The sequence below is a fragment of the Phyllobates terribilis genome, unplaced genomic scaffold, assembly GCF_046119375.1.
Source record: "Phyllobates terribilis strain yellow unplaced genomic scaffold, ASM4611937v1 Scaffold_9__5_contigs__length_417890890, whole genome shotgun sequence".
NCBI lineage: Eukaryota > Metazoa > Chordata > Amphibia > Anura > Dendrobatidae > Phyllobates > Phyllobates terribilis.
In genome coordinates this window covers 379,704,591-379,728,259 of record NW_027362769.1, presented here as the reverse complement: position 1 = coordinate 379,728,259, position 23,669 = coordinate 379,704,591, and the positions used below count along the sequence as shown (strand labels likewise).

At 49.7% G+C, this 23,669-nt stretch overlaps 2 protein-coding genes across 2 annotated transcripts in view; one reads left to right on the top strand and one right to left on the bottom strand.

The window, feature by feature from the left end:
• SLC5A10 (solute carrier family 5 member 10) overlaps nt 1–23,669 on the top strand; it is a 114,411-nt gene that overhangs the window by 22,276 nt on the left and 68,466 nt on the right. Inside the window, exons 6-9 of the mRNA XM_073648457.1 lie at nt 10,372–10,477; nt 10,725–10,805; nt 18,260–18,465; nt 21,716–21,851. Coding sequence (XP_073504558.1) covers nt 10,372–10,477; nt 10,725–10,805; nt 18,260–18,465; nt 21,716–21,851 — 529 coding nt within the window. The remainder of the gene's footprint in view (nt 1–10,371; nt 10,478–10,724; nt 10,806–18,259; nt 18,466–21,715; nt 21,852–23,669) is intronic.
• The window catches only part of FAM83G (family with sequence similarity 83 member G), a 32,712-nt gene continuing 26,465 nt past the window's right edge, over nt 17,423–23,669 (bottom strand). The window contains exon 5 of the mRNA XM_073648456.1: nt 17,423–21,539. Coding sequence (XP_073504557.1) covers nt 21,168–21,539 — 372 coding nt within the window. The 3' untranslated portion in view covers nt 17,423–21,167. The remainder of the gene's footprint in view (nt 21,540–23,669) is intronic.

The window sequence follows — 23,669 nt, the reverse complement described above, 5'->3', positions numbered from 1 at the left end:
AGGAGAGTGTACCTGGGGAGAGACGGAGGGAGTGACGGGTTTCTGAAGAGTAGGAGCTAGACGTGGAAACCTCCTCTTACGGGTGACCTCTTTGGCACGCTCCTGGAACCAGATGTCAATCCGGGTGGCAAGAGTTATTAGATCATCGAGAGTGGTAGGAATGTCCCGACCGGCAAGTTCATCTTTAATACGGCCGGACAGACCCTCCCAGATGACGGATACCAGAGCGTCGTTATCCCAGGACAGATCCGAGGCAAGGGTACGGAACCGTATGGCATATTGGCCCACGGTGAGACTTCCCTGACGGAGGCGTAGCAGTGATGATGCGGATGAGGTCTTCCCGGGTTCGTCGAAGACTTTCCGGAAAGCCATGAGAAAGGCAGGCAAGTCGGACACCAGAGGGTCACCTCTCTCCCATAGAGGATTTAGCCAGGCCAGGGCCTCCCCGGTGAGATGGGACATGATGAAGGCAATTTTGGCCCGGTCGGAGTTAAACTGGTGGGACAATAGTTCAAAGTGCAGGGTGCACTGGTTTATGAAGCCCCTAGCTTGAGCGGGGTCGCCTCCGAAGCGTGGAGGTGTAGAAAGCCGGGGTCCGGGGCAGGATGCCATGGTATTGGTGGGCAGCGGCGCTGCCGGGCTGCGAGTCATGACACTAGCGGTGGTTGCTGTTGGAGCAGTCAGAGTGTCCAGGAAAGAGTTGACATTCCGCAGATGACTCAGGATGGACTCCTGTTGGGACCTCTGACGGGACAGTTCATGACATAGGTCTGAGAGCGAGGGAGCTTGGGTGCCACCGGGTTCCATGGCCCGAGCAAACTGTAACGGGTCTGGGAGGCGGAACCTCTGAGCAACTCTACAAGGGGGCGGTCCTTGTGAGGAAGCGGGTGGCTCCCAGGCAAGACGGGCAGGCAGTCACAGCAGGTGACCGGGACAGTCTCTGAGTGAACGGGCTGGAGGTCACGGCAAGTGACCGGGGCAGTCTCTGGAAGAACGGGCAGGAGGTCACGGCAAGTGACCGGGGCAGTCTCTGGATGAACGGGCAGGAGGTTACGGCAAGTGACCGGGGCAGTCTCTGGATGAACGGGCAGGAGGTCACTGCAAGTGACCGGGGCAGTCTCTGGATAAAGGGTTGGTACGACCTGTGGCGGCTGATGGTAGACGTGAGCTCCCAGGTGAGCAGGCGAGAGTCTCTGGATAAACGGGTGGTCACAGCATGTGACGGCGGAGCCTCCAGGAAGACCAACAGACAGGCGGCAGATGAGCGCTCCCAGGTGAGCGGGCAGAAGTCACTGGACAGGCGGGTGGTCACAGCACGTGACGGCAGAGCCTCCAGGTAGGCTAGCAGACAGGCAGCAGATGAGCGCTCCCAGGTGAGCGGGCAGGAGTCACTGGACAGGCAGGTGGTCACTGCACGTGACGGCGGAGCCTCCAGGTAGGCTAGCAGGCAGGTAGCAGATGTGCGCTCCCAGATGAGCGGGCAAGCTGGTCCATAGACAGACTGACAGGAGTTGGAAGGCAGACCGTCGGACCTCAGGCAAGCAGGCAGGTAGCTGATGTGCGCTCCCAGGTGAGCGGGCAAGCTGGTCCTTAGACAGACTGACAGGAGTTGTAAGGCAGACCGTCGGACCTCAGGCTAGCAGGCAGGTAGCAGAATATCAGGCAGGAATAAGACAGCAAGCTGGCAGGAATCTGGCAGGTATCTGGCAGGTAACTGGCAACGGGACCTGAGGGCTGAAGCAGAGTAGTGAACAGTGCAACAACATTGCTCGGGCACCTCCATTTTGGAGGAGGTGCCTTATATATGGTGAAGTCCTCCGGCCATTGGCCGGGGACTCCTTAGGGCGGCGCGCGCGGCCCCTTTAAGAGGAAGGGAGAGCGCGCGCGCCCTAAGCACAGTGGCCGGGAAGGAGCGCGCGCTGCCAGCAGAGCGGGAGGAGGACGCCGGGCACGGAGCAGAGAGGTGAGGGGAACAGCGTCCCTGCCTAGCAGAGGGCAGGGACGCCGGCGCTACACTCTCACACTTATCCCGGTTGATCTTAGACCCGGATGCCTCCGAGTAGCGATTTACCTCTGACATCAGCCATTCTGCCTCCACATCAGAGGAAACAAAAACGGTGACGTCATCGGCATACGCCACCACTCTCAGAGTGGCTTCCGGTGCTGCCCGGTCCATCCCGATCCCAGCCAACGGTCCACGCTCCACCCTCCTAAGAAGTGGGTCAATCGCAAACACGTACAGTAGCGGGCTCAAGGGACAACCCTGGCGAACACCACACCCAACCTCAAAAGAGCTGCCAATCCAACCTTTCACAAGCGGGAAACTCTCTGCCCCAGCGTACAAGGTCTTAAGCCAATCAACAAAGCCCCCCGGCAGGCCATATCTCAGAAGAACAGACCAGAGGTGCTCATGATTAACTCGATCAAACGCTTTTGCCTGGTCCAATGACAGCATGTACCCCTTCCAGTGACCAGCCCTACCCTGCTCCACCGCCTCTCGGACACAGAGTACAGAACTAATTGTACTGCGGCCCGGAACAGAGCAATGCTGGGCCCCCGCAAGGAGCTGGGGTGCAAATTTCACCAGCCGATTAAACAGCACCTTTGCCAAAACCTTCCTGTCTGCATTGAGAAGCGCTATGGGACGCCAATTCTCAATGCAAGATGGGTCCTTACCCTTTGACAAGATGATCAGGGCAGACCTCCTCATTGACTTGGCAGAGTGCCCGAGGAAAGACACTCATTGAATACCTCAGTCAAGAGGGGAACCAAGGCGTCCTTAAAGGTCTTATAGAATTCAGATGTTAAGCCATCTGGACCGGGAGATTTCTTTAGGGCTAGCCCTTCAATCGCCAACTTAACTTCCTCTTCCCTGATCATCTCTGTCAAAACACCAAGAGAGGGGTCTACCGCTGTTTCGGGGACGGCTTCAGCCAGAAAAGCCGACATCTCATCCCAATCCAGATCCCTCTTCCCCAAGAGGTGCGAGTAGAAGGATCTGACGACCTCCAGGATCCCTGATCTGGATCTTTTCAGGGACCCCGCAGTGTCAACCAGTCCTGTAACAACTTTACTATTCACTGACATCTTGCAGTTTCTGTAAGGGTCGGGCGAGCGGTACTTCCCGTAATCCCTCTCAAAAACCAAAGATGCGTGTCTATCATACTGACACCTCATTAGCAAAGATTTCACTCTGGAGATCTCCTCGCGGCTACCTCCAGTTGAGACAAGATGCTCGAGTTTCCTCCTCAGGCCCTGATACAGGCGATACCTGTCCAGGCTCCTGAGGCTCGAGAGCTGGCGGAAGAATCTCGCCACCCTTTTCTTAAACATCTCCCACCACTCTGACTTACTACTACAAAGATCCAGTAAGGGTACCTGGCTCTGAAGAAAATCCTCAAAGGACTGTCTTATCTCCGCTTCTTCCAAGAGAGACGAATTGAGCCTCCAAAAGCCTCTTCCCATCCGGGGGGTCTCTGTAACATTCAGGGAAAACAAAATCAAACAGTGATCGGAGAACTCCACCTCAACAACAGATACTGCTGAAGAGACGGCTTCCTCCTTTAAATAAAACCTGTCTATCCTGGACCTACAGTTACCTCTATGATAGGTGAACCCCTCGTGGCCTGGGGTGTGCCGGATGTGGACATCCACCAGGCGAGCCTCACTAGCTATACTATTAAGGGCGACGCTATCATAAGTCAGCTTGTCTCTGGAACCTCCTCTATCCCGGGGCCTCGTGACAGTGTTGAAGTCCCCTCCAAAGACGACCTGCCGACTCGTAAAAAGGTAAGGCTTGATCCTCGTAAAGAGACACTTCCGGTCCCACTTAGATTGGGGACCATAAATGTTAATGAGCCGAAGCTCCTGTCCCTTCATGAGGACATCTAATATCAGGCACCTCCCCATTTCTAGCTCAATAACCCGTCGGCATTCTACCGGTGCGGTAAAAAGGACCGCCACTCCGCTATACGGCTCGGCCGCAAGAGACCAATAGGAGGGCCCGAGTCTCCACTCCCTCTTAGCTATAAACACCTCTGCCATATTTGGCAGCCTGGTCTCTTGCAAAAAGAAAATGTCAGCTTCAACCCGGCTGAGAAAATCAAAGGCCGCAAATCTAGCCATATTTGACTTAATGCTGGCGACATTAATGGACGCCAGCGTCAACGGAGTGGGTACCGCCATCATTGGTGATTGAGTTAGATGGCTTTCTTCTTCCCACTCCCCTTATCCTCTGCCTCAGAGGAGGAATCCTTCCCCCTCTTTAATGACACAGAGGTGTCCATTCCCACATTTTTCCTTCTTTTTTCGTCCTCGTCTCCGGACTCTGGGCCAGTCCCTCCCCCCAAGGACCTTGCATCCCCAGGAGAAGGAGACTCGGCGCCCCCTGTAAGCTCCGCTGAAGCCGGAACCTCACCCTCAGCCTCCTCCTCAGAGGAAGAGATGTTATCAAGGGCTTGGAACCGGTTAGAAAGACCAACCAGAGGGGAGTCGGTTTTACCTTCCTTAGGTACCTTGGTCAGAGCGGGAGAAGATGTTTTATCTCCCTTCTTTTTCTTCTTTTTGGTGCCGAGCTTACGCTTGTTCTCTAGCCACCGCTAATTATCCTCATCCATACTTTCATAATGGGAGGATTCTGAAGCAGAGGCAGTTTCCTCCCTGTGGATCCTCCTGACCTCCTCATCGAACTCATCATCCCTCGGGGCCTCAACAGCAACACTGGCATCCAGGACAGGGGCTGCCCCGGTAGTCTGGGGCTCGCCCCGCTCCCTCTCCTGTCTGCGCTTGTCTAGACGCCTCAGCTGGGCAGGCGTCTTTTTATTGCTTTTCTTCCCTGGCCCCTCAGCTCCCCCACCCTTGCTAGTCCCCTCCCCAGCAGAATCGGCCTCACGGCTTACTCCCACCGGGGTCTCGACTGCATTAGCAAAGGAGCGAGGACAACGGCTGAATGGGTGACCTAACTCACCACACAGGTGGCACCTAATCTCCACACAAGAGGCGGCAAGATGGCCGACACCCCCACACAACGCGCATTTCTGCACGGTGCAGTTTGCACTGAAGTGTGTGGGGTCGCCGCACCTGTGACAGAGCTTCGGTTGCCCCTGGTAGAAGACCAGGATACGATCCCTACCCAGGAAGGCAGACGATGGAATGTGGGCAACCGTACCACCTGAACTCTTAAGTTTTACCATAAACGTCCAGGCCCCTGACCAGATATCAAACTTGTCACAGTTTTTCTTTGGCATCTCCACCACCTCTCCATACCGACCAAGCCACGTCATGATGTCATAGCAAGAAAGCGACTCGTTACGAATCATCACGGTCACTTTCTTGATCTGGTTTTGGCGAGACACTGCCTGAACGGCAAAGTCTTGCCAGCCGGGCTCATTTTTTGCCAGCTCATAATTCGCCCAGAAGAGCTCAAGCCCCTCCAGCCGAACAAAGCTGACATCAAACTCAGGCGTGGAATAGGGATGTATCAAGGCGTAGATGTCAATTGCCTTGAAGCCCATCCTCAGCAGGAGCTCCACAACTTTAGACCTTGGCGGACATGCATCACTGCCCCTCCACCGAAGACGGACCACATTCCTACGCACACTGCCTGGCCCGGCTGTTGGGAGGGACCACACTGTATCTCCCCCTTTTTGCTCTCGGAAGGCCCCGAGGCCATGCCTCTCTATCCAGAAGGATAGATCAACCTCTCGACCCTCTACCATTAGTGATCTCTCCCCCTTCTTTAGAGCCTCCAGAAGGCGCCGTTGCAACATGCCGTCCCCAAAGCCCGGAGACGAGGAGGATGCCCTATTTGCCCCGGAGGTGACACTGGCATAACTCTGGACAGGTGTTGCCACCCCCGGGGGGGCAACCGGACCAGTGACCACATCAGCCCCAACAGTATCACCATTACCCACCTCCATCTCACCCTCCACCAAACCAGCAACCACACCACTAGACAATGAATTATCCTCATTCACCTCCACCACCACATTCATTCCTGCTGGACCAGTAACAATGGTGGATGACCTTTTGACCTCCGCATCAGGCACAAGGGGCTCAGTCACCTCCATAGAACTGGAGGCGACCTCACCCCCGGTCTTATGTGTGCCCTCCACATCATCGGTCGGTAATTTCCACTGTTTGGCATTTGGTATAATGTGCCGCTGATCTTTAGCTGCAGTTAGGCGCCGCTGATCTTTAGCATCAGGATCTTCCGGACCAGCGACGCCAACACAAAATAGCACTTTTGTGGAAGGACCGGAACGCTCAGCCCCAACTGCCCCCTCACACTGCCGCCGCTTCTCAACTAAGTGATCAGCGGCAACAGCATTCAGAGGCGCCGAGGCTACCGGAGCTGCCCCCGACAACGGGCTGCTCCCCCCTCCCACTGAGGAGCACACCACAGCATCGTGGCCTGACGGAACGCCCGCCGCCGGGCCGCCCTCACTGTCCAGCCTCTCGGCTGATGCACCTCCTGCTACGTCCCCACTACTACAAGCAGAGACGGAGCTCTGCGCCTCCCTACCGCGCTCTGTAATCTCCCCGCGCCTTTGCATCGGATCCACAGCAGAACCCGGGCTGGGCTGGGCAACGGGGCTTATACAGCGAGCTGAGCCTGCCACCGACTCAGGGGGTACAGGGAGGGGGGCATATATGTATCTTACCGCTTCCTGCAGCTTTGGCTTGGTCTTCTTTGCCTTTTTGTGGCCCCCAGGTGCCTCTTCTGGTAGATCGTCACCAAGATGGAAGTTTTGGAGGCACACTGGGGACTCCAGGAGCTTAATCTCCGCCATTAGCGCCCCTCCCTGGCCGCTGCTGTCACTGTCCTCCCCAGAGCCGGCAGAACTGCGACCGGATGTCACTGTCGCCTGTCCTGCAGGGAGCTCGCTGCACATGGCCTGCGGATGACTTTGCAGGCTGCCAGGTGGGGCTTCCTGCTGGTCATCATCACTCTCATCATCCACCTGGCTCTCAGGCTGCAGCCCTATCTGCCTTTGCTCTCTGGTATCAGCAATTTCTCTAAAGCGGTCTTCATTTATATGTTTTTCTTTGAAAGGACCACTCTGCTCCCTGATGGTGGCTTTCCTAAGTTCCAGGAGATGAATTTCACTGGTCAGTCGCTTTACCTCGGCTTGGAGCTTGGACTTTCCTGGTTTGGAGGCCCCTGCAACTTTTGCGCTTGTGCAGCGCAGCTCCTCCCGGAGCCTCCTGATGAGCTTACTGGCATCTTCATACTCACGGAGGTGGATCATGACCCGGGAGGCATAGGTGGACACAGACTCCCGGGGTCCCTGCAGCGCCCACCCCCCCTCAGGGAGGTCGGCCTCACCTCCGTGAGCACTCAGCTTTCCTCCGGAAGGAGTGCCATCTTGCACGCCGCTGTCAGGCTTTTCCTCCATGCTGGAAGCCTTGCGGCTTCTAGGGGTCTCCACAATCCCGGGGGGAGTAGGAGCCACATTGCTGCGACTCCTGGTGGAGCGTCTCACCCCCGAGTCCTCTGATGTGCAGGCCGGTTGCTGGTTTCTTCTGCCCCCCGCCGGCCTGGTTCGGGAAGCAGAAGCCTGGGACTTGGCTCCATCACTCATCCCAGAAACCCGCTCCCTCCCTGGGAAAGAGAGAGAGCAGGTCCCCAGGTGGAGAGGTGTTGGTTTCTCAGAGATCAGGAGCTCATAGCAGGATCTGCAGCCACCACACCCGCAATCACCACACTGACTAGCAGCTGATCAGAGCTGCACCCAGTATGCTGCTGGTGCAGTCACTGTGTACATACATTACATTACTGATCCTGAGTTACATCCTGTATTATACTCCAGAGCTGCACTCACTATTCTGCTGGTGCAGTCACTGTGTACATACATTACATTACTGATCCTGTACTGATCCTGAGTTTCATCCTGTATTATACTCCAGAGCTGCACTCGCTATTCTGCTGGTGCAGTCACTGTGTACATACATTACATTACTGATCCTGTACTGATCCTGAGTTGCATCCTGTATTATACTCCTGAGCTGCACTCACTATTCTGCTGGTGCAGTCACTGTGTACATACATTACATTACTGATCCTGTACTGATCCTGAGTTGCATCCTGTATTATACTCCAGAGCTGCACTCACTATTCTGCTGGTGCAGTCACTGTGTACATGACTCGCCCCCTGGGCCGTGGGGTACCCGGAACCGGGCCTTCTGGTGTACGGTGCTAATGGGGGTAGTAGTGGCAACCCGGTCCCTTGGCTCAGGGTGGTCAGACCAAATGCTGTGGCAGTCTATTTATAGATTTGTGAATGTCCGACTGCGCCACCCGTGGATTGCGGTCAGGGATAACCGCCGCTGCGGGGCAGACACCGCTGAGGCTGGTGTTGGTGTGCAGCACAGGGATAGGATAACTCCCCACGGGAGGAGTGTAGCCTCAGGGCAGTGTAGGTGGATGCTGGGGGTGATGGTGCAGGCGCAGCAAAGATCACACTGAGTCCAATGGTGCAGTCCAGGGTTTTTACTCACAGTTGTTATCCATGTCACTTCTGTCAGCAATGACTGCCCAAGCCGTGCTGCGTCCACCAGGTGAGGAGCTCTGTCAACCCCCAGGCAATTCAGGAGTGTGGCACAGGACCCCCTTCTGTCCTTTCTCTGGCCTCTCGTGCCCCACCAATGACCAAACTTCTGTCCAGCTACCACGGACCGTGTCGGGCAAGCGTTGGCCTCCGCTTCCCGCTATCCTATATGGCGCCTTCCTAGCAGGTTTGGCGGGGGGTCGCACCAATAAATGATCACGACCTCCGGTTCTTGGCTGAGGGATGATTTACCTCCACCAAGTTGGGAATCCGGTACCCTTCCACAGACTGACCCTTCACCCGATATAACGCGGGTTTGCAACGGTTGTTATCCGTTCTGCTCTCTTAGGGTCCCTTCTGCCTTCTTGTTTCTGGAGCCTTTCTACTCCTCTGTCTCTTCTCCTTCCTTCCTTCCTTCTCCTTCTTCTCTTCTCCTCTCTGGCCCCGGCCTTCTCTCTAGGCCTGTCTCGTGGAGCTGAGCTCAGGCTGAGCCTCGGCTCCCTGTCAGCTCTCTCTCCCTTCTGAACCCCCTGACTGGACTGGACTTCCCCCTAAGATGGCTCCCACCTTTTATCTGTTTCTCTGTGTCTGAGCTCAGGTGACCTGCACCCAATGAGCTCCTTACTATGCTCCAGAAACCGCCCCCTTCTGCTCCTACATCACTGGGTTCTCTCCCCCCTCCCCACTCCAGCCTGCAAATGGGAGCACCGTCGAGCTGTCCCCCAGAAATGGGGAGTGTGTGTATGTATGTGTGCAGCTAACTGAGCCCTGGTCCACACTCCATCCTTACCTAGGAGTGGAATATCACACCTCTGGTTGAGGTGCAATACCCCTGTAGCAACCGAACCCTCGGGGCGCTACATACATACATTGCATTACTTATCCTGTACTGATCCTGAGTTACATCCTGTATTATACACCAGAGCTGCACTCACTATTCTGCTGGTGCAGTCACTGTGTACATACATTACATTACTGATCCTGAGTTACATCCTGTATTATACTCCAGAGCTGCACTCACTATTCTGCTGGTGCAGTCACTGTGTACATACATTACATTAGTTATCCTTTACTGATCCTGAGTTACATCCTGTATTATACTCCAGAGCTGCACTCACTATTCTGCTGGTGCAGTCACTGTGTACATTTATTACATTACTGATCCTGTACTGAGCTTGAGTTACATCCTGTATTATACTCCAGAGCTGCACTCACTATTCTGCTGGTGCAGTCACTGTGTACATACATTACATTACTTATCCTTTACTGATCCTGGGTTACATCCTGTATTATACTCCAGAGCTGCACTCACTATTCTGCTGGTGCAGTCACTGTGTACATTTATTACATTACTGATCCTGTACTGAGCTTGAGTTACATCCTGTATTATACTCCAGAGCTGCACTCACTATTTTTCAGGCTTTAGAGTTGAAATCTCCCAGCATCCCCTGCTTGTTCAGTATCTGCAATACTTGTTGTGGTGATTTGTATTGTGGGAAGTGGTGTGGTCTTTATAGTTATCTAACTGTTCCCTGCCGTAAAGAAGCTAAACAGACCCGCTGAGGTCAGTGATTGGCTGCAGCGGTGATGTGCCCTGATAATGTGAAGTCACCTCTGCAGCCAAAACACAGGGACAGGAGCAACAGTGAGGAGCCGGCGGTGTATCCGGGGAGAGTATTATCTGATTTGTTACTTTACGTGGATACTATTGTTTGTTGACCAGTTTATCGTTGCGTCTCACGACCTGCTTACTACAACTTCCAGAATTGTGAGTTCAGCTCTGGATGATGTGTGCTAATTCATTCCATATGTTTTCGTGCAGACGGACCTCTATTCTGGGGCGCTGTTTGTGCAGGTGTGTCTGGGCTGGAACCTCTACCTGTCCACGGTGCTGATGCTGGTGGTGACTGCAATGTACACCATCGCAGGTGAGTCGTGGATCGCCACTATTCACACCGCCACGTGTAGTCAGGCTCCCTGTGCATGCCTCGCTGACCTTCATGGATCAGTCTCCCAGGGACAGTACTGACCATGGGGGGTGATTTCCAAATGGGGCATGGCCTTTTAGAAAATGGAGGACACCCCCTCTCTGATTTTTAAAGGAGCCACACTTTTTATACCTGGTACATCGGTGAATATTTATGCTACTCCACTGTCTGTCTTGATTTTTTTTAGGAGGTCTGGCTGCCGTCATCTATACAGATGCCCTGCAGACGGTGATCATGATTGTAGGCGCCATCGTCCTGACAATCACAGGTACTCTCAATGTGATAGACAGGAAAAAGGACACTTGCTGCATAGCAGTAATTTTGCTTCTCCACTAAACCAGTATCCAAACCTCACCTAGTCCTTTACATGTGCCCACACAGAAATATGGCTTCTAGTGAAGCTAATTTTGGTTCCCACATCCCACACACAGTATGATGCCCCTACATCTCCCCATACACAATATGATGTCCTCACAGTACCCCCACATAGTATGATGTCCACACAGCCTTTGAAATAGTATGATACCCCCACACACAGTATGATGTCCTAACATGCCCCCGCACACAGTATGATGCCCTAACATGCCCCCGCACACAGTATGATGCCCCCGCACACAGTATGATGCCCCCGCAACACACTATGATGCCCCCGCAACACACTATGATGCCCCCGCAACACTGTGTGATGCCCCCGCAATGCTGTGTGATGCCCCCGCAACACTGTGTGATGCCCCCACAACACTGTGTGATGCCCCCACAACACTGTGTGATGCCCCAACATGTCCTCACAGAGTATGATGCCCTCACAGCCCCCACACAAGGTATGATGCTCCCACAGTAGATATGTCTACACAAGCATCACACTAGCCTATGTGTCCTTCTCCTCTGCTGATCTGGTCACTGTAGCCAGTCACATGGCCAAGGGAATGTCATGTGAACTTGTTGAGGGAGGGCAGTAATGACCCTTCACGGTTGACCAAGTGAGTGTCAAATTATTTTGTTATAAGGTTGATTGCGCAATTCAACAGAAAGCCAGACGGAGACAGAGCTCTGTATGGGAGGATCCGGAAAATGCCTAACCCCCGTTTATTCTACTTAGCATTATATATTGTTTTGAGTATATCAATAGCCAATCACCTACAGCCATACTACAGGCTTAAACCAATGTTAGTACAATTATTACGGAAACACACATATGGTCATATTATCATTAGTTCGGTGCATGGTGGAAAGTTACAAGGTTATACATCCCGGCTCAGACTAGTTAGATAACGGGAGCAGGGTGTTTCATAGAATGTTCTTGAGAGAAAAGGGTCCTGTGAGAAAATTGCATGTGAAGCAGGAGAAAAGAATAGAAGAATGTATGCTATGCAAGGAGTAATAATAACATGATTTTAGGAGCAAGCAACAGAAATGAAGTAACTATAAAAGTAACTATAGCATGAATATCGATATGTCCTTTACAAACTGAAGGTCCCTTCATTGTCCTTCAGTCTCTATCCAGACTTAATGGTGGAGTAGGGATCTGATGGTTCCATCCTCCACCATTTTTTTGCAACTGTATTCTTACCCTGACCTCCCGGGACATCTTCCCAAATTAGGCACTGTCGTACTGAATCCGGGATGACTGAGAGATACTGTATGGAGTACCATAGAGGCATGGAGAGGATGGCTCCAGATCACGGTGACCCAATCCCTAGTGTTCTGGCCACTTGATCCCCCAATATTAGCAAATGAGACATCAGGGGTGTTTGATTGCAAGGGAAAAGCTGTTAGTGTTAGGAAGAAAGAGGAAGCAAAGAAATCCCCTCATTTTCATAAAGCCCTCTACCTTCTGTTTGCACCCATGATCTAATGCAGCAGACAGAGATGGCATCACCCTCCTGTTTATGTCATCCCATATCCTGCCGGTGTTTGTCGATGTGCAGACTGTGGATATTTTGCATCAGGAAGAAACACATAATTGAAAATTTGCACGTTGCACCTGTTGCCTGTTAATGCAAATGCTCCATTTTTGGTATAAAGAGACCCGCAGCGTGTGTACACAGTGACATAGCTGGAGATGTGATTGGCTGCTGTATTTGGGTTAGGTCAGGACAATCACGGCTGACCATCACTACTGCATGGGAAAATGCAAAACATTATCCTCGACCTACAGCACCCCTGACAAAGTGATCCGACAGTACATGGGGACAAGGTGTCATATGAGGACAGATGGAGGCGATAGTGCAATTCTGTAATATCCCATTACTATGACATAATGGTCTGTATGATCACTGTGTGCAGTATACCTGCATTATGACATCACTGTCCATATTACTGTATGCATTATTCCTGCATTATGACACCGCTGTCCGTATTACTATGCACTTTATCCCTGCACTGTGACATCGCTGTCCGTATTACTGTGTGCATTATCCCAGCACTGTGACATCGCTGTCTGTATTACTGAGTGCATTATCCCTGCACTGTGACATCACTGTCTGTATTACTGTGTGCATTATCCCTGCACTGTGACATCACTGTCTGTATTACTGTGTGCATTATCCCTGCACTGTGACATCACTGTCTGTATTACTGTGTGCATTATCCCAGCACTGTGACATCGCTGTCTGTATTACTGAGTGCATTATCCCTGCACTGTGACATCACTGTCTGTATTACTGTGTGCATTATCCCTGCACTGTGACATCACTGTCTGTATTACTGTGTGCATTATCCCTGCACTGTGACATCGCTGTCTGTATTACTGTGAGCGTTATCCCTGCACTGTGACATCGCTGTCTGTATTACTGTGAGTGTTATCCCTATCTGTATTACTGTGAGCGTTATCCCTGCACTGTGACATCGCTGTCCGTATTACTGTGCGTATTATCCCTGCACTGTGACATCACTGTCTGTATTACTGTGAGCGTTATCCCTGCACTGTGACATCGCTGTCTGTATTACTGTGAGCGTTATCCCTATCTGTATTACTGTGAGCGTTATCCCTGCACTGTGACATCGCTGTCTGTATTACTGTGAGTGTTATCCCTGTCTGTATTACTGTGAGCGTTATCCCTGCACTGTGACATCGCTGTCCGTATTACTGTGCGTATTATCCCTGCACTGTGACATCGCCGTCTGTAGCACCAGGCTCATTATCCCTGCACTGTGACATCGCTGTCCGTATTACTATGAACGTTATCCCTGCACTGTGACATCGCTGTCCGTATTACTGTGTGCATTATCCCTGCACTGTGACATCGCTGTCCGTATTACTGTGTGCATTATCCCTGCACTGTGACATCGCTGTCCGTATTACTATGAGCGTTATCCCTGCACTGTGACATCGCTGTCCGTATTACTATGAGCGTTATCCCTGCACTGTGACATCGCTGTATTACTGTGAGCGTTATCCCTGCACTATGACATCGCGGTCTGTATCACTGTGAGCGTTATCCCTGTCTGTATTACTGTGTGCGTTATCCCTGCACTTTGACATAGCTGTCCGTATTACTGTGAGCGTTATCCCTGCACTGTGACATAGCTGTCCGTATTACTGTGAGCGTTATCCCTGCACTGTGACATAGCTGTCCGTATTACTGTGAGCGTTATCCCTGCACTGTGACATCCCTGTTTGTATTACTGTGCGCATTATCCCTGCACTGTGACATCGCTGTATTACTGTGAGCGTTATCCCTGCACTATGACATCGCGGTCTGTATTACTGTGAGCGTTATCCCTGTCCGTATTACTATGAGCTTTATCCCTGCACTGTGACATAGCTGTCCATATTAAAGTGCGCGTTATCCCTGCACTGTGACATCGCTGTTCGTATTACTGTGCGTGTTATCCCTGCATTGTGACATCCCTGTCTGTATTACTGTGAGCGTTATCCCTGCAGTGTGACATCGCGGTCCGTATTACTGTGAGCGTTATCCCTGCACTGTGACATCGCTGTCTGTATTACTGTGAGTTTTATCCCTGTCTGTATTACTGTGAGCGTTATCCCTGCACTGTGACATCGCTGTCCGTATTACTGTGCGCATTATCCCTGCACTGTAATATAGCTGTCTGTATTACTGTGCGCATTATCCCTGCACTGTGACATCGCTGTCCGTATTACTGTGCGCATTATCCCTGCACTGTAACATAGCTGTCTGTAGCACCAGGCTCATTATCCCTGCACTGTGACATCGCTGTCCGTATTACTGTGAGCGTTATCCCTGCACTGTGACATCGCTGTCCGTATTACTATGAACGTTATCCCTGCACTGTGACATCGCTGTCCGTATTACTGTGTGCATTATCCCTGCACTGTGACATCGCTGTCCATATTACTGTGTGCATTATCCCTGCACTGTGACATCGCTGTCCGTATTACTATGTGCATTATCTCTGCACTGTGACATCGCTGTCCGTATTACTATGAGCGTTATCCCTGCACTGTGACATCGCTGTCCGTATTACTATGAGCGTTATCCCTGCACTGTGACATCGCTTTCCGTATTACTGTGAGCGTTATCCCTGCACTGTGACATCGCGGTCTGTATTACTGTGAGCGTTATCCCTGTCCGTATTACCATGAGCGTTATCCCTGCACTGTGACATCGCAGTCCGTAATAATGTGCGTGTTATCCCTGCACTGTGACATCGCTGTCCGTCTTACTGTGCGTGTTATACCTTCACTGTGACATCACTGTCTGTATTACTGTGTGCGTTATCCCTGCACTGTGACATCGCTGTCCGTATTACTGTGCGCATTATCCCTGCACTGTAACATAGCTGTCTGTAGCACCAGGCTCACTATCCCTGCACGGTGACATCGCTGTCCGTATTACTGTGAGCGTTATCCCTGCACTGTGACATCGCTGTCCGTATTACTGTGAGCGTTATCCCTGCACTGTGACATCGCTGTCCGTATTACTATGAAAGTTATCCCTGCACTGTGACATCGCTGTCCGTATTACTGTGTGCATTATCCCTGCACTGTGACATCGCTGTCCGTATTACTGTGTGAATTATCCCTGCACTGTGACATCGCTGTCCGTATTACTATGAGCGTTATCCCTGCACTGTGACATCGCTGTCCGTATTACTATGAGCGTTATCCCTGCACTGTGACATCGCTGTCCGTATTACTGTGCGCATTATCCCTGCACTGTAACATAGCTGTCTGTAGCACCAGGCTCATTATCCCTGCACGGTGACATCGCTGTCCGTATTACTGTGAGCGTTATCCCTGCACTGTGACATCGCTGTCCGTATTACTGTGAGCATTATCCCTGCACTGTGACATCGCTGTCCGTATTACTGTGAACGTTATCCCTGCACTGTGACATCGCTGTCCGTATTACTGTGTGTATTATCCCTGCACTGTGACATCGCTGTCCGTATTACTGTGTGCATTATCCCTGCACTGTGACATCGCTGTCCGTATTACTGTGTGAATTATCCCTGCACTGTGACATCGCTGTCCTTATTATTATGAGCGTTATCCCTGCACTGTGACATTGCTGTCCGTATTACTATGAGCGTTATCCCTGCACTGTGACATCGCTGTCCGTAATAATGTGCGCGTTATCCCTGCACTGTGACATCGCTGTCCGTCTTACTGTGCGTGTTATCCCTTCACTGTGACATCCCTGTCCGTATTACTGTGAGCATTATCCCTGCACTGTGACATAGCTGTCCGTATTACTGTGAGCGTTATCCCTGCACTGTGACATAGCTGTCCGTATTACTGTGAGCGTTATCCCTGCACTGTGACATCCCTGTTTGTATTACTGTGCGCATTATCCCTGCACTGTGACATCGCTGTATTACTGTGAGCGTTATCCCTGCACTATGACATCGCGGTCTGTATTACTGTGAGCGTTATCCCTGTCCGTATTACTATGAGCTTTATCCCTGCACTGTGACATAGCTGTCCATATTAAAGTGCGCGTTATCCCTGCACTGTGACATCGCTGTTCGTATTACTGTGCGTGTTATCCCTGCATTGTGACATCCCTGTCTGTATTACTGTGAGCGTTATCCCTGCAGTGTGACATCGCGGTCCGTATTACTGTGAGCGTTATCCCTGCACTGTGACATCGCTGTCTGTATTACTGTGAGTTTTATCCCTGTCTGTATTACTGTGAGCGTTATCCCTGCACTGTGACATCGCTGTCCGTATTACTGTGCGCATTATCCCTGCACTGTAATATAGCTGTCTGTATTACTGTGCGCATTATCCCTGCACTGTGACATCGCTGTCCGTATTACTGTGCGCATTATCCCTGCACTGTAACATAGCTGTCTGTAGCACCAGGCTCATTATCCCTGCACTGTGACATCGCTGTCCGTATTACTGTGAGCGTTATCCCTGCACTGTGACATCGCTGTCCGTATTACTATGAACGTTATCCCTGCACTGTGACATCGCTGTCCGTATTACTGTGTGCATTATCCCTGCACTGTGACATCGCTGTCCATATTACTGTGTGCATTATCCCTGCACTGTGACATCGCTGTCTATATTACTGTGTGCATTATCCCTGTCTGTCTTACTGTGAGCGTTATCCGTGCACTGTGACATCGCTGTATTACTGTGAGCGTTATCCCTGTCTGTATTACTATGCGCTTTATCCCTGCACTGTGACATCGCTGTCTATATTACTGTGTGCATTATCCCTGCACTGTGACATCGCTGTCTGTAGCACCAGGCACATTATCCCTGCACATTACTGTGAGCGTTATCCCTGTCTGTATTACTTTGAGCATTATCCTTGCACTGTGACATCGCTGTCTGTATTACTGTGTGCATTATCCCTGCACTGTGACCTCGCTGTCCGGATTACTGTGTGCATTACGCCTATATAATGGAAGCACAATACCCAGCAATGAAATCACACAGGACGCAGCTTTAAATACAGCATTTATTTAAAACAGCTTAAAAACCATTTTACAACATACAAAAATAGTCTTAGGACTTTGCAGATGGTCTCCCAGGTTCCCACTGTGACAAAGAAAACCTTTTCTGCTGGTCTTTGGTGCTTGAGAAAAAAATATTAATAAAATAACAAGTAAAATAAGATTCAATGTTCCCATCCATTACAACATATGGAATGTAAATCGCAGAACGAGCAGCCATTTTATTTTACACGCTTTCAAAATTGTCGGTCGCACTCATCAGCCGCCATGTTAGAAGCTATTCTCGTTCTCTCAGAATTGAGCCTCGGGGCTTTATCCATTGCGCCTCAGACTTATCACTGAACTGTCCCCAGACGTTTGTGGATGTAAGATACAGTTCCAGAGAACATGGCCGCCCGCCAAGCGTTCACCTGACATAAGTGGATTTAATCCTTTCAGACAGAACATAATGGACTCTGTGTATTTACTGAGGGACGTCATGGGTTACAATGACAAGGGATGTTTTATGCACAAAAACAGTGTGCCAAGCGTTAGCTGCGAATGTTTTCAACTAACCGCCATTTTGTAAACAGAAAATCGTAAAATCGGCCATTGTTGCCCTTAGCAACCTATCAGAGCGCAGCTTACATTTTTTATATGGCTCTGCAAAAATGAAAGCTGCACCGTTATTGGTTGCTATGGACCACCATTTTTGTTTTACTTGCCGTCCAAAAAAAAGTAAAATTTTCACAAAAATGGTCGACCCTGCCATGCCTTGGTGACCAATATGACTACATTTTTTGTGTTTTGCCTACTTGCTCACATTTTTATCTGTTTTTAACCCAGCGTTCAATGAAATTGGAGGCTACCAAAATCTAGAAAAGGCCTATGCATCAGCCATACCGGCCCTGGTTGTCCCGAATACCACCTGCCACCTCCCCCGCTCTGACGCCATGCATCTTTTCCGTGATCCGGTCAGTGGTGACCTTCCGTGGACGGGAATGACTTTTGGGTTGACCATCCTCGCCGCCTGGTATTGGTGCACCGATCAGGTAATTATGACCATTTTATTTTTTTACTGTAATTGTTTTGTACACAAAAATGAGGGCAACCAGTCTATATGTATGAAACTGGTGGCAAACGTCCTCATATAGGGCAAGGAAAAAGGCAAAATTTAGGAATTTGTTCAAAGAGCCATTTTGTTTGTTTTTATTTACTAGGGCGTACAAGTGTAAATCTGCCTCATGCAGGAAAACAGTCGTCCCTAGCAGCCAATCAGAATCCATCTTTTATTCATCAAGTGCAGGTTATAACATGAAAGAAGAGCTCTGTTTGGCTGCTGGGGTAAATGCCTCCACAATCAACATGCACAGGGAAGAGGAGTTGCCCGTAGCAACCAATCAAATCTCTTCTTTCATTCTGTAACCTGCAATGAAAAAATGAAAGCTGGAATCTGATTGGTTGCTATGGGCATGAGTTTCTGTATTTGCCAGGAGTGTTTTTTGTATACAAGGCCTAATAGTGATATTACTAGAATGGCAGTAGGTGAATGTTAACCACATCAGCGCTGCTATTGCCCTACAAACTGTGGCAAGCGTATATATATATATATATATATATATATATATATATATATATATATATATATATATATATATATATATATATATATATATATATATATATATATATATATATATATATATAATCCTGCTCTCTACAACGTAACATCCGTCCTATACAGTAAAATATCACAGCGTGTAACCACGTGTAAATGTAGCCATAAGATCTGGCCTATCAATAGGAAGATTGCACCAAAACGAATAAAGGAATGAACATAACAGGGGGTACAAATGAGCTGTGCCCTGTAAATTGCAAATGTCCTCACACCCCTGTCTGATATATACATACATACACACATATATACATAAAGTTACATATTCACATACATACAGCGGAAAATAACCAGCCAGGGAGAGAACGTGACCCTATTCTGAAGTCGCCATTTTAGATGGTCATTGCACCCTCTATCGAGGACTCGCATGTCTAAAATGGAGGAGAGAATGAACGCCACCATCTCTGGGCAGAAAACGCTCGCACGTGCCCTTACAACCATTGCAATAAAACATTGAAGTGATGCTACAAACAGTGGAGGCGGCCATTTTGTAACCGCAGCAAAAATATCATTGGGTCCATGGGTGCTGGCCCTCGCTCCGACAGACTTCAGCTCTGTGCACATTGCGCTGAGCCTTTTAATGTCGGTATATGTCTGGATAAAATACCAAAAAACACTATTTTAGCCTCTATAGGATCAATGGAGCCCTGTGGATACGTTCAGCGAGAGCATGTATATGACGGCATATACGCTATACATAAGTCTCCAATGTTTTGTGCACAAAGTCATCTTTATCACCTTCATAACCATATAATACCGCAGCCAGACAAATGAAAGAGGGGGCCCAGGCGAATCCCGATTTAAAGTGGCTGTCTGTCAGCTTAACCCGTCAAGACTACTGAAACTAGTGGTAAGATGGTATAGGTCATCATATCGTTCTCAAAGTAATGCAATGTGCCAGCGCTGAAAAATCAAGTATTTAAAGCTCATGAAAACTAGCCTAGCAGTGCACTGGGGGCGTGCCCATATAGACCAAGTGCATTGACACACCCCCAATGCACCTCAAGGAAAATTTGCATGTGGCTTCTTCAAAGCTTGATTTCTCAACATTGGAATATCTGCTTCCTACAAGACAGGTATCAGAATTTTTATTGTTATACTAAGACCTATACAGCCATACTACCAATGGCAGGTTCCCTTTTTAGAAAAAAAAATAAGTAAGGTATGCTCCATTAATGTGTTTTCTACTGGAGATATGGAAACGTGTAGAGATGGGGCGAACTGATTTGCAGAACCCGGTCCATCGGGAAGAGAGCGCTGCTAACAACCTCCTGCCTGGCATCATCAGCATGGCTCTTATTATGATTATCCGGCCCGGTACGACGTCACACCATGCCGCCTAATAAGAGCTGCCAGGAGGTGAGAGGCGTTTCTCAGGGCTCCCGTCCAGCAGCCATGGATTACTGATGTGGCCAATGGACCAGAGTCCTGAAAATAAATTTGCACCAACACTACAGACCAGATAAGGAAGACACACAGTGGACACGACCCACGACATTAATACAGTATCCAAAAACATGGCTGCCACCAGCTATCTGTATTTGGAAGCCCCACTTCAAACCAACGTATAAACCCTTTAAGTAACTTTCTTAAACGTTTTCATCACACTTAACTCTCCATCCATTAACCTGACCCTCTCCACCCCCCCCCCCCACAAAAAAAATGGCTGCCACGTATTCAACGGTGGGAACAGGTTTTGGCCCATTATGGGTAGTTAGAGCCACTTGGATAAGAATCCTTTAATATCACTCCATAAAAAAGACCTGGTTGGAATAGGAATGTAAACAGGTAGAGCAAAAAGTGCAGTAAATGCAGACCCTGCAGCGATGGGCATCATAAAAACAGTTCAGTATCCACCCAAAGAAAAACCCACCTGCAAGCCTCACCAAGCACATACACATCTGGGGTCTGCTAGCACCTCTATGGCGGTAAGGCCGAGCAGCACACCGGTGGCTTATTCCAGCAGCCTTATTACACCACAGTTGGCGTTATCCATCCTCTGGGCTTAGTACACAGTGTAAGGCGCCATATTCCAGTAGGGATATGTGCCCACAAGCAAGAGAAACGCCAGGAGCTTATTTAAAGGTCCTTGTGGCCAGGAGGACCATGCCCTCTCCTCCGAGAGTCCAGACTGCTGGCTCCTAGCTTGCTCTTTAGATGTTTCGCTTGGGATAGCTTAGAATATGGAATCCCGAACGGCGTGGTCACGTTGTCGGGGGGTATGGGACTCTGGGATAGGGGACTGGTATAGCTGCTTCCGTAGTCCTTTCCGCTCCAGTATCCGGGTCTCGGGTTGTCAGGCTTCCTACTAAGCTGACGGTATACTCCGGGCCCTTCCATAGTCTCCTTCTTGGCTCTGCCCCTGCCTACGTTCCTGGTGCCAGGGTGGGAGTGGAACCTGTCGAATCCTCCGGTGGGGCCGTTTGTGCTGTAATGGAAATGTGGTTTCGCCTTGAAGAGCAAGAAGAGAAGGGTTGGGTGTTAGTATGACTGCGTGTGCCAATTCTGCAAAGCTAGCAATGCAAATATTAGTCTTTGCATACCCCCCCCCCCGTTCTTTATGCAAGGAAGGATAAGATGAGGCATTTATTATGGTATAATGTCATGTCCACTTTCCCACCCAACAGGTCATCGTGCAGAGGTCGCTCTCAGCCAAGAACCTAAGCCATGCGAAAGCTGGGTCTATCCTCGCCAGTTATCTGAAAATGCTGCCCATGATCTTTATCATCATGCCGGGAATGATCAGTCGTGCTCTTTACCCAGGTAGGAAGGGCACCTATGGCTTTTTGCTATAGAGCCCATGATTTTTTTTTTCCCACCTCAACTTGCTCATTCCTGATTATTGGTCTGTAAACCCGTCCCTGAGAAAAATGCTTCCTTGCCAGCTAATTGGATTGTTTCTGCATTCCCAAGAATCATCACTGTTTTCAGCACATCGCCCAAAGTAAACAAGCACGTGCTGCCAACAATATGCAAACTGTCTGAAGACCAAAAGGCCATGTAATGATTATACGTCCCAATCCAGTTTGCATTTGGCTGTGTAAAAGGACCTCAAGGACCTCTACGTGGTGACCATAGGACAGCAGGACTCCAAAAAGAGCACATAGGTTTATCATCACAGCAAGCAGAGATATTGAATTTGAAGCCCCACATTATCGTGATTGAGTGTCACTTACATAAAAGTGGAAAAACCCAATTATAAGTCATTAATATACAAAGTCCTGACTCAGAAAATCTGCGTGACTCCAACTATTATGCTCGGAGGGGGACATGTGAAGCCTTAAATCACCAGGAAGGGTGTGTGACGGGCAAGTGTTCCTTATAAACGTCGGAAGGAAATCATCAAACAATCATCGCGCCAAGTAATAACGCAGAAGCATTTATACATCCTATTCGTGGGAATCACACTGTACAGCTAAACTACTACTACGCCTATCATTTAGCTCCCAAATCCCTGCAAATCTGGCGATAGACACAAATAATTCTGAAGGCCAGAAATGCACTAAAATACTTGTCGAAAGGCCCAATTCAATAAGCCGATAAGTTGAGGATGTACAAGTATCGGGAACGTCCGTTCCCAATTATTGGACCGTCTAAAGTGGCCGGCAATCATCCGATGAATGAGCAAAACTCTCGTTTTTAAACATCATCATTCATTGTTTTTTTGAGCCCAGAATGATTGTATTAAAGATTGACCCTAATCCTCTTGGACAGCAAAGGTAGGGCAAGGAAAAATCCCTAATCAATGGTCAGTCTGGAGACAGTTGGTGGCCACCAAGGTATAACAGTTGTCCCATAGGATAAGGGATGGACTGCTGTCACTACCGCTCCATTCATTGCGACAGATACCACCCCCAACTTATAACGGGGGCCATTGGGTTTCATCGTGGTTTCCGCCACTTTGAGGCTGCAAATTCTTTCCGGCAAGTCTATTGACTGCTCTGATGGACGTGTGAACAGAGCTTTACAATGGGTAAGGACTACCCAACCAGCTTGTCTCACACGGTGCCCAAGACTTTGCCGCAGTTTGGCTGTCAATCAAGGGACTTGAAGTGACAGCTGAAGGAATCTGAGTAGCTGCCATATTTTTCATATGTCAATACTGTTCTTTCTAGGGTACATAATAGGAGTATTTTTAACAAATTTCCATTACCAGCCCTTGGGATACAGAGGTAGCCGTCTCACCCGCGTCGTGGATTAGGAGGACCCTCTAACACATAAGAAAACCTCATTCCAACATCTGCACTAGACTTAAAATACCTAAACTGGCACAGGACTGTGCCAAGACATCCACCATCCCTGCGACGTGCATAAGCAGGTGTATACAAGCCCTCTTATTAAAAAGGAAAACAACCCACAGAATTAAGAGAAATTAGGAGCCACGGTAAACAGGAACACCGTGTACCGCAGGTTTCATAACGTACCAATCTCCGGAGCAGCCTCACCCATAACCCTGGCATACTCGCCACGTGGGGCTTATATAGAAAAGTAGCTGCCAATCGGGTATTTAAGGTCATTATATACATTAGGAAAAAGTGAGCAGATTTCAGAGGGGGGCTGGCTGACTATCTATGGAGGGGG